A 12,247-nucleotide genomic window follows, 5' to 3' on the forward strand; every position below is an offset into this window, starting at 1 on the left:
TAAACCCCTTCTGGCTATCTATTCTCCCAGATATAGAATTTATGCAAGATGAGTGGCTCTTTTTCTTTAATACAAATTGAGGCCCAGCCCCCTTGGAACGGTATGGGAGTCTTTTAAATTACACGTCAAGATGTTGCTCTTGACTCTTAACTCCAGGTACAAATTGTCCTTCCAAATCAGCTCTACGACAAGCTGAAGCTCATCTAGAATCCCTAGAGCATGCCTTTTAATTAAAACCTTCCCCAGACACTGCCTCGTCAGTGAAAGTACAATCTTGCCTCGTTAATACTTTACATTTTGAAAAAGCTAAACAAAAAATGTCTTTTGCAAGCAGAGGATTTTTGAATACGAGGAACGAGCGGGCAAGCTGCTAGATTACCTTGCGCACTTGGATCACAGGCCACCGATGGTGGTATCCCTTGTTGACTCCTCTGGCCATTGGGTCACTGATCCTGACCTGGTAGCCACAGAGTTTCACGCCTTTTTCTCTGCTCAATATACTCATGATGAATTTGTTTCTTTTCTACAACCTATAAACTTTCCCTCACTGTCCCAGGCTCAAATAACCCAACTGGAAGCCTCCATCACCAGTGATGATATTGAGGAGGCCATTTCACACCTAAAGCCCCTGGCACAGAAGGACTCCGATTAGCATTTTATTCTCAGTTTAGAGATATATTAGTGCCAAAACTCCAAGAACTATTTAAACATATATCTTTGATTCCACTAAACTCCATGCGAGAAGCCTTGATAGTCTTAATACCTAAACATGGAAAGGACCCCTCCTTCCCTGAATCCTATCGCCCTATCTCATTGCTACAACTCAACATCAAAATCCTAGCTAAAATACTAGTGCTTTGGTTAAATAAAGTGGTCCTTGACCTAGTACATCCCGATCAAATAGACTTTATGCCCAACAAAAATACGGCTTTTAACTTACGACGTCTGTATTTGAACCTACAGGCTACCCATGATATGGTAGGTTCCCCTGTGGAAGTCAGCCTAGACATCGCTAAAGCATTTAATTCAGTCGAATGGGAGTACCTAACTTCATCAAATGAATCCAACTGCTGTAACAATCCCCGACAGGCAGAGTTCAGGTGAATGGTAGGATCTCGGATCACTTTCCATTGAGTAGAGGCACACGTTAGGGGTGTCCACTGTCTCCGCTGCTGTATGCCCTGGAGGTGGAACCACTGGCAATAGCCATCAGAGAACATCCAGACATAAGAGGACTCAGGTCGGGATCCCTCATTAAAACCAATAGCCTTTATGCCCATGACATGTTGTATATGGAAGATGCGTGTCCCTCTCTGTCAGCGGCTTTTAACCTTATTGAAGGTTTTGGGGCATTCTCTGGCCTCCAAATCAACTGGGATAAGTCCCAGATTCTCCCCCTAGAACCGATTAAACGTAGAACCCCTTTACACATTAAATTAAAACCAAAACCCAAACCTGGGCACGTTTTCCCCTTGGGGTCATGGGCCGCATCAACTTCATAAAGATGATCCTGTTACCCAAACTCATATATATTTTTTGGCAATCCCCAACTTATCTGCCGCTTTGGGTATTTAAAATCATGGACTCTATCCTTAAGTCATTTGTTTGGGGTAACTCCCGTCATAAGCTATCATGGTAAGCTATAAAAAAACGACGAAATTGGGTGGAACTACCCTACCCGATCTCCACGCTTATTACCTGGCTGCTCAACTGTCCCACTTTTTCTACTTCGACAAGAAAAACAAACTTAGATACCTCACCTTAGTATGCTCCACAGCCCCTACCCAAGTTGCACATCCCTTTCAGATTCTACTTAGCGGCACGCGTAATTTAACCAAAATGGGAAGGGGGGGGGCAGGAAACATCGGGGACTGGTCTATCACCACTGCAAGATTTGGGCGCTGGCAATGAGTCAGCTGAGGGCCTCCACCATTTACGCTCACACACCACTTTGGGACAATTCTAACCTTCCAGAGCTGCTCACCCTGCTAGATGTTGATATCTGGATTAACCGAGGGGTTATACATCTCCATCAGGTAATCAACAGTGTGGGAGTTAAATGTTTCAGTATCTTAAACTAACCTTAGACCTACCCAACTCCATGTTCTTTCACTTTCTCCAGCTCCGTAACGCTCTGCAGTCCCAGTTTGGAAACTCTACCCCCGATCTCACTTCTCTATACCTAGTGGACGTTCTCCTGGGGAGTAGACTCGAAAAAAAACTGACCTCTGTTACTCCAACCTTATACTACCTGCAGCATCGGATTTGACTTGTGGGTTTAAGAGCAGTTGGGTGGGGGAGCTGGAGGAGGATAAATGGACGGATGCCCTGGCAGCCAGTAAGCTGGTTTCTCCAAAGCTATCCGACAAGCTCACACACATATATACTCCACAGATCTTACCTGACTCCAGCTCGCTTAGGGAGATACAAATCTCAATGGGACCCTTCCTGCCCTAAATGCAGAGGCCGTAACAGTTCCTTCTATCATCTAATCTGGTCTTGTCTGGCCATCCAGAGCTACTGGGAACAATTGATTAAATTCCTACATGACGAAAATGGGCTCTCCATTAACGCTCTGCCTCAAGCAATGCCTATTGGGGATTCCCTCCGAGCAAGAACAGAATAAACATCATCATATCTTTATGCAGGAAAAAATACATGCAGCTAGGCTTCTGATAGCCAGAAAGTGGCTTTGGGCTGATGTACCAACACTCCAGGAATGGATGGTCACTGTTAATCCCTACCGTATAAAAAAAAATTATATACACATATATATATATATATATATATGCACAGGAACTGCCCAGCGAAAAAACATAAAATTTGGGATCGCTGGCTGGAACTGGCATCTACATCCTGATTATTGTTATTTTAAAAGTACGCATGGCCCTAACCGATATGTATACGTGTTCCTCTTGAATATTTAACATCTGAATAGAGCTTCTCTACTTTTGACCTAGCTATAGCAAAATGCTGTGTGTGCTCACTTATGAACCATTGCGGTATGCTGTAATCTTATAAACACTTATTTATTTTCTAAGGCTGCATTTTGTCTGGAGCTTATGTTGTGTTCCAAAGCTGTCTGTGCACATTACTTCTTTTCAGCAATAAGTTTGTTGGATTTAAAAAAAAAAAAAAATCCCAATCCAGAGGTTTTCATTTTTTTTCATGTATCAAGGGATGATGGGAATTACACACCAAGCCACATTAGTCTTCAACTTTTGGCTTCACCAGAAGAAGATTAAAGTTTTGGAATTGCCCAGTCAGAGCCCAGACCTGAATCCCATTGAAAATCTGTGGGGTGATGTGAAGATGGCTGTGCACAGGAGATGTCCTCACAATCTGACAGATTTGGAGTGTTTTTGCAAAGAAGAGTGGGCAAATATTGCCAAGTCAAGATGTACCAGGCTGATAGACTCATACATAAGAGACTGAGTGCTGTAATAAAATCAAAAGGTGCTGCAACAAAAGTATTAGTTTAAGGGTGTGCACACTTATGCAACCATATTTTTTTATTTTTACTTCCCTCCACCTAAAAGATTTCAGTTTGTTGTTCAACTGAGTTGTGCAGTTGATGCTGCTCGGGGAACTTGCTAGTTGTGTGGAAGCAGTGGTCTCTCAGCAGAGGTCTAGCAGACACCCTGCAGAGTAAGACCTTAAAAACTCTAAAATCATGCTCCCTGCTAACTAAAGAGCTCTAACTCCGTAGGGGGTGAATCAGACTTCTACAGAAAGACTACTGCTTCCCCACACAGAGCAAGGAGCCTTCTCTGCAGCATGTCAGCAGGGCACAGGCTTTTCTGCTTAGGCTCAGGTCAGTGGTCTCTGCAAAAGGCCCAGTACACACCACTTTTTCAGAGCTAGAGCTCTTCCAATTACCAAGGAGCATGAGGTTTGCAGATCTATAGGTCTAAGATAGTAGGTGGTGTGTTCGACCTCTGCAGAGAGACCACTGCTTACAGAATACAAGGATCCTTCTCTGCAGCATACCAGCAGGACACTGGTTTTTCTACTCAGGTTCTGGCTGCTTTCTTATGCCCCGTACACACGATCGGATTTTCCGATGGAAAATGTGTGATAGGACCCTGTTGTCGGAAATTCTGACCGTGTGTGGGCTCCATCACACATTTTCCATCGGATTTTCCGACACACAAAGTTTGAGAGCAGGTTATAAAATTTTCCGACAACAAAATCCGTTGTCGGAAATTCCGATCGTGTGTACACAAATCCGACGGACAAAGTGCCACGCATGCTCAGAATAAATAAAGAGATGAAAACTATTGGCCACTGCCCCGTTTATAGTCCCGACGTACGTGTTTTACGTCACCGCGTTTAGAACGATCGGATTTTCCGACAACTTTGTGTGACCGTGTGTATGCAAGACAAGTTTGAGCCAACATCCGTCGGAAAAAATCCTAGGATTTTGTTGTCGGAATGTCCGAACAAAGTCCGACCGTGTGTACGGGGCATAAGAAAAATACATAGTAAGACTATACACATCTTGTTTGGACGCACCCAAAATATATTTAGCTGGATAAGTCAGTCCAACAGAGAGAGGAGCTCATCAGTCATCCGCTACTCCTCACTGTCCAGTCACTGGCTGGGGAAGAAAAGAACTACAAAAACCATTGTGAGCTTGAGGCTTACCTCCTCTACACTGGAGACCTCCACATAGCGCAGGTTGGTGACGTAGACTTCATTGCTGGTGGTATTTACTTTGCGGATCTCGTATTCATGCTTCTTGTCAGGCCGGTTCACCAGCAGATCCTTGATGGTCTCATTATAGATTTCCAGAAAACTGGCTGTGAATTTGTACTATGGGAATGTAAAGAGAAGGTAGTGAAAAAAAACTTAACCAGCCACTTAGGTGCTGATCATCTTCACGCACATCAGACAACTCTCACCTGCCACCCCTTTATCTTCAGCTCCTCTGCACTGCTGAAAATCTGCTGAATGGCCCGAGGGATCATCCCCATGGTCTCCTCGGAGATGTTATCTGGACCCTCCATGGTGTACGTTTTCCCGCTGCCAGTCTGTCCATATGCAAATATGCACACCGGATACCCATCAAGAGCAGACTAATTAGGGGAAAAGGTTACTGAAGTCAGTAGATGGAACCAGAAAAACAAACACAGAGAACGACAGAGTCAGGATCTACCTGGACCAGCAATGAAATCTCCTCGAACACGGGTGCCTGGCCGGTGGTCGGTGGGAAGACACAGTCAAAGTTAAAGTCATATTTCACAGATTGGCTCCTCTCTCTGCCAATGTGGGACTGGAGAAGAAAAAAAAAAAAAGGGAGGGTAAAAATCAAATGCTGGTTTGTAAAGTCACCAGATACAAAAGGGGTTGATTAACTAACACTGGAGCACTCAGAATCTGGTGCAGCTGTGCAGGGGAGCCATTACATTGGTTTCTATGCAGAGCTGCACCAGTTTTAGCAAATCTCCCCCATTGTGTCTTCAATGATCAGATTCCATATAAAGCTCTATTAAACATATGTTTTCAGTACAAGGTAAAGCAGCATGCCTTCTTTTATATAAAATATGAATTTAGCTGGTGATGGGGTAAAGGATACAATTAGTGAAGTTGTCCTTTACTATAGTCCCTAAAACCCAGAGCGCAGGTAGCCTGGACTTTTACCTACCTTGAGCCTATAATCCAAAGAGGTCCCCTTCGACAAGGATCTGGACGTCTCCTCCTCAGACTGTGAATTTGCATTGCAGCTCAATTCAAGGCTATGGGTAGCCATACTTACGACCACCTGAAGTACAGCTATCCCCATAGGATGGGGGGGGGGGGATAGCCTTCTCTGCCTGGAGAACAGTGATTTTTTTGCTAGCAGCTATAGCTGTTGACAATCGTATGCAAAAATCCAACATGCTGGTTGTCCCCATAGAATAGCTGGTTACTGAGCCGGCCGAGATTCGAGCCATCTATGGGCGGCTTAAAAGTGAAGTTGTCTTAAAATCTCAACTCCAGGTAAAAAGCCAATATTGTGCCTGGAATCTTTAACCTGCAAAGAGATTTGCACTTCTGTTTGGCTTGAATGTGATTAAAACACCCGAGGCTCGGTTTACACTGCCGTGATCTGAAAGTCGGTGCGACTTTTTCAGGTAACTTTAGCGGGACTGATGCAACGTCCACGCAACTTCAGGGAATGCCTGGGTAATCTTCCTGTAATGTCAGATCCAAATCACCTCAATTAGGATGAAGATCCGACTTGGAGTCGACTTCCATTAAAGTCTATGGGCACAAGTCAGATAGAAGTCGCCTTAAAGTAGTACAGGAACCTTTTCTAAAGTCGAAGTGACTTCAGTAGTGCTAAATAAGACCGTTCTCACTGACTAAAATGGGGTTTCACATGTCACGTGACTTGGGGTCTCACAAGTCGGATCTCAAGTCGTGGCAGTGTGAACTGAATCTGACAGACAGAGAAGCAAGATCCAAGAGCCACCCCACTTTATGAAAGTGCTAAGCAGCAAGACCTCATTGATGAGGTCATCCCTGTATTCTCCTTTCCTATAAAGGAGGGTCACAGTGTCAAAGCTTATTTAGATGAGCGAATGCAGTGTGCTTTTAGATTTATTCAACTGTGTTTGAGACACTTCCAAGTTTTATTAGAAATTCTTCACAGGTCACTAGACTTGCAAGACCCTTGGTGCCCAGCCTGCGGCCCTTTGGTATATGACGTGCAGCCCTCAGCAGTCTATAGTGGGAACATTGATTGGGGTAATAGCATTGATCTCTACTAGCCTCATGTAACGTTACCAGTTTTGTATCGTCTCCTGCAGCATATCCGCACCAACAATGTATCTTGACCACACTCTAGGAACCCTCATTTCCTCTATTAGGTCTGCAGTTTGACAGTTCTCTTAAGCATTACATATATTGAACATTCATACAAAATATGCTGAATAAATTCAACATTGCAGTGCTCAAATTTAATTAAAATGTGTGAAGTCCGTCCATATATTCAATTAATAAAACCAAAGTAAGAAGTCCATCTATATATTCCATGTGCGGTGTGTATCCTAACTGGTTAACCGTCCCCCCACCTCGTGAGATCTCTCCCCTATGGTAATGAACTCACCGGATAAATTATATTGCACATGTGTAATCATCCGTTCAAGGAGAAGTGAACCGGTCCTTCCATCTAAATGTCACTCACGAAAAAAAGATGCATACACATAGCGTAATTCTATAAAGATAAATTTATTTAATTCCCATCCCCCTTATGAGATTGTACTTACAAAAGCAAAGCAGATAAAAAGCATTGAATAAAGCCGTCCTGACGAAACGCGTCAAGCGCGACCATGCAGTCTGTCGATCAGCTGTCAGCTCGACCCGGGTACGCCGCCCTGCGAGAGATCTGCTAGGTGGTGAGAGTTTGACTGAACTAATGCTGACAGGACTGCTTTGTTCAATGCTTTTATCTGCTTTGCTTTTGTAAGTCCAATCTTATAAGGGGGGGGGGGGGACGGGAATTAAATACATTTATCTTTGTAGAATTATGCTATGTGTATGCATCTATTTGTCGTGAGTGAAATTTAAGGAAGGACCGATTCGCTACTCCTTAAATGGATGAGAACACAGGCGCATTCTTATTGTTTATCCGGTGAGTTCATTACTATAGGAGTGAGATCTCACGAGGTGTGGTGGCGGTTAACCAGTTAGGACACACACCGCACATGGAATATATGGATGGACTTCTAACTTTGGTTTTATTAATTCAATATATGTGAATATATGGATGGACTTCACACATTTTAAATTACACTTTTAAATGGATGGACTTCACTGTTTCAAACAGCTTGTGCATTCCCATTGACATGTACGGGAGAGGATTTAAAAAAAAAAAAAAAAAAGCCCATCGGCACAGACCCTTGGACAGATAGTCAATATATGCGCAGACTGTACCCAACATCTGCCTGGTGATTAAAAGTACATTTTAATAACCATGAGCGATAATGAGAGCAGACAATGAACAGGGAAAATTCAGGTTTTGCAAACTTGCTTTTATCAGCTGAATATATTGAAGGAGCTAGGGTGATGGAATTCTCACACATACTTTAGGTTACTAAACCCTGCGCATTTTAATACAGGTTCTCTTGATACAAAATATGTTGAATAGTAGCTTACCTCCTCCACCTTTGTTAAAACAATGGCTTTCTCATCATTAGGAGAGAAGATGATGTTTCCAGCAGGAAGGGCCTTCTCAGATTGGAGGGCGGGCCTTACTCTGCAAAATACACGTATGTTGCCCTGTGATGGGGAGAAGACATACCGTAAAGAGACCCAGAACATACTATGTAGATACATCTAAAACAAACAGAATTACTATACATAGTGAAAGGGTTTACCTTTAGCTCCTGGACGGTGTTATGTAACCTTCTCCGCTCAGTCTCCAATGCATGCACTTGTGCATCCCGCTCTTCCACGGTATGTTCCAGAGAAGAGATCTGTGCACTCTGATCACTTACAAGTGTTTTCAGTGTGGAGTTTTCTCCCTCCAGACAAATCAGTTTGTGCTATGAAAACAGAAAGAAAGCAATGCCCGATTTGAGTTTAGATAAGATTTACTGCTTGTTAAAGTGGAGTTCAACCCAAAAGTGGAAGCTCCCCTTATCTGCTTCCTCCCTCCCCCCCTCCTACTCCTCTTCCTCCTCTCCCCGCCGCCGAGCCATTCACAAAGCGTAGCGTGCTTTGCACATGCACAGTAGGGAAGCGGCTGTGAAGCCGCAAGGCTTCACTGCTGGTTTCCCTTACAGGCAATGGCGACAGCAGCACCTGAGGGGCGACGGAAACATCGTCTGGTGTGCAGACATCGCTGGATCCCAGGACAGGTAAGTGTCCTAATATTAAAAGTCAGAAGCTACAGTATTTGTAGCTGCTGACTTAATTTTTTTCGTGGGCTGGAGCTCCTTTTTAAGAATATATAAATACTGTATTTATCGGCGTATAGCACGCCCTTTTTCATCCTGAAAATCGGGAGCAAATAGTGTGTGCATGTTATACGCCGATACTTCAATTTAGGCTGCCTCGGAGGGGATAGGAAGGGGGGCGGGACGAGCGCTGTCAGATTACATACAGCGAGAATCTCCTGTTACTCAGCAGCCTCCGTAATAGGAAGTCCTGTCTCATGGGCCGGCATTGGTCCACTGTTCTGTTTATCATAGAAGCCGGTCCAGGAGGTGGGACTGTATTAAAAGAGACCGCCGAGTAAACAGATTCTCGCTGTATGTAATCCGACGGCACTCATCCCCTCCGAGGCAGCAGTAATCTGAGGTGAGGCTGCAGATGAGCATTGATGGGCACTAGTGAGGCTGCATTGATGGGCACTGATCCTTATTTGGCTTCAAAGTTCTTTATTTAAAATGTAATTTTTTTCCCTGAAACTTCCCTCTTAAAATGAAGGTGCGTGTTATACGCAGATAAATATGATAGTTTAATGTCTACTGAAAAAACACAGAGAGAGGGCGCACCAGCCTAGTGCATCATCTCCAAAACGATTTATTCAACAAAGACGTAAATAGATCCACTCACAGACTAAAAGCATATCAAAGTATTACAATCAGTTTGTCCACTCCGCTTGCTCATGGACTTGGGAGGGCTTTATTCAAGATCCTAAAGGCTTACGTGTTTCAAGCGTCGTACCCACTTCTTCAGTGCAAAACCTTTTTGGATCTTACTCCCTTGCCTTGATATAGGACAAGGCAACAGCATAGAGTTCCCTTGCTCCTCCCCTATCGGGGTGGGTGCAATCCCCTGAGTCCACAGTCCAGAGAGGGCAGCAGAGTGTGGTGTGTTTATATCTCCTATTCTATAATGGATGCGTTATAAGCTCTGGAATCAGACCACCACACTCGTGCGCAGGAGGGGGTTTTGTTTTATTTAGTTTAATGTCTAGTGCACAGGTGCACAAAAAACAAAAAAAAAAAAAAAAAAACCAGCAGCCATCTCCCATAGTTGTACATAAAAGCAAGCACACACTCACAGGCTGTACAACCGCCTTTATTCAAGAACAGAGTAAAAGACACAGATAAAACAATGCTGATGCATTTCAGCCAGGAATAGCCTTACTCATGAAACGCATCAGATGGTTTTATCTGTGCCTTTTACCCCATTCTCTAGAAAAGAATATTTCACAGCCCATTGAACCTTAATGAATTGGACTTTACCGGTACCAGAGAGGATCGACCACATAAGATTTGTATAAAAATATAACTTTTAAAAAAAAACAACATTTAAAAAGAACGATCCCCCCCCCCCCCAACCTCGTACTGCCCACTGATCCATTTCTCTTCTCATTTTGGTTCTTTAAGGTTTTACTCCATGTGACTTAAATGTCGGATCCTCCTACTGAAGTATAATGTACACTGCTAAAAAGTTATTTTCAATGATCAAGGTTTTTTACCTTGTATGATGTGGTGAAATGTGTGCCTTACAGTTTTCTTTTGTATTTGTATGTGATAAATAAAAACTTTTGTTAAAAAAACAAAATTCCAACACCATGTGCAATTAGCCATATTGGTGAGCCATCAGGTTTATAGATATAACATACTGTTAAACCATCATAATTAAACTCTGCAGAAGTGATGCAAGAGGTCGACGTATTTCTCCTATTAGCCTCCTCAGGACTTCATCATCTTGATAGCAAAGGTAGCAAAATGGCGCATCGTTTTAAAAGTGTGGAGGGTGCGACGTGGATGTTGAACATTTACTAGGTGGATGGCTTTTTGTCTTGGGCTGTATTGGTACACATGCTCTTTTGAGAAGTGACTCTATACTACTGGGATGGCAGGATGTTGCCAAATATTTGTTCCCATTGGTTTTGGATATTGAGATAGGATACTCCTGTATTCCTCTCCTGATTAAGATCTGTTTTTCTGCTTGGTTCCCATTAAAGTCTTAGCATTAAAGAGGAGTTCCACCAAGGGGCTCCATTAAATTAAAAGTCAGCAGCTACAAATACTGCAGCTGCTGACTTTTAATTGGACACTCACCTGTCCCTGGGTCCAGCGATGCGGGGGATCGAAGCCCCGCTTGTCCCCCCCCTCCGCTCGTCGGCGCCGGCATTTCAACTGTGGGCGCCGGGCTGTGGCTTCACAGCCTGGCACCCACTGCGCATGCGCGAGCGGCGCCGTGATTGGCCGCTCAATCACCTGGGACCTGTAATGGGTCCCAGATGATTGACAGGAGGGAGGGAGCAGAGCCGAGCCCTTCCTGTGCCTGGGGGGAAGTGATGTCACCAGCCCAGGCAAAGGAATAGGCAGACTACGAGGGACCACCTAGCAACAGGCATTTAGAGGTAAGTAAAAAAAAAAAAAAATATTCAAATGTTTTTTTGTTTTACAATTTTTCAGGTATTTTTGTTTTTTTGGGTGGAACCCCACTTTAAATTGTCCATCCATACTTGCCTACATCTACTGCCCTTTCAACTGTTTAATTATTCTAAGTCATGCTGCATATGATACCACCATCTCCAGGCTATACTGTTCAAGCGATGTGCCATTTTGCTATCAAGAAGAGGTCCTGAGGAAGCCATTAAGCGAAACACGTCGACCTCCTGCATCACTTCTGTAGAGTTTAATGATAATGGTTTAACAATATGGCCTCTTATGTTATATCTATAAACATGATGAAGGCTTATTAATATGGCCAATTGCACAAAATATTGGAACTAACGTTTATCCTTTTTAAATGTTTTGTAACAAAAATTACATTTTTTTACAAATCTTATGTGGTCATTCCTCTCTGGTACCAGTAAAGTGCAGTTTTCTCAGGTTATTTTTAATATATTATCACAAAGGATGTGGTACCATTATGAACAGCCATACAATCTCCCTTTGTGCTATAAGATTGCACAGCCAATGGAAGAGTGTTGGCTTATGTACAGTATACTTGCAGGGCATACAGGAGCCTTAGTGACAGCATCACTGTTTGCACACAGATACCGGATCCATATTGGTTGAGCATGGCGATATTAGTTTGGAATCTCCCATAGTTGCTTGCACTGGCCTGACCCGACCCACACCTTATGGGTTTATGAAGCCACCCACCATAGTGATGGGCCAACAGTAGGATGGAACGAAGAGGAGGAAACCCACACAAATGGTTTGTTACTTGATCAGAGAGCCCCGGTATTGCAGTAAATTTAAAAATAAAACAACCTACCTCCTTATGCTTTAGCTGTTCTGCAAGATTATGACTTGTCTCCCGTAACTCTTGTACAGTATGTTTCTCA

At 43.5% G+C, this 12,247-nt stretch overlaps 1 protein-coding gene across 1 annotated transcript in view; it reads right to left on the reverse strand.

Moving 5' to 3' along the window:
- KIFC1 (kinesin family member C1) overlaps positions 1–12,247 on the reverse strand; it is a gene marked incomplete in the record, with an annotated part of 44,004 nt that overhangs the window by 16,776 nt on the left and 14,981 nt on the right. Inside the window, 6 exon segments of the mRNA XM_073598226.1 lie at positions 4,648–4,815; positions 4,905–5,078; positions 5,159–5,275; positions 8,143–8,265; positions 8,364–8,531; positions 12,178–12,247. Coding sequence (XP_073454327.1) covers positions 4,648–4,815; positions 4,905–5,078; positions 5,159–5,275; positions 8,143–8,265; positions 8,364–8,531; positions 12,178–12,247 — 820 coding nt within the window.

This window comes from Aquarana catesbeiana, linkage group LG09, assembly GCF_042186555.1.
Source record: "Aquarana catesbeiana isolate 2022-GZ linkage group LG09, ASM4218655v1, whole genome shotgun sequence".
NCBI lineage: Eukaryota > Metazoa > Chordata > Amphibia > Anura > Ranidae > Aquarana > Aquarana catesbeiana.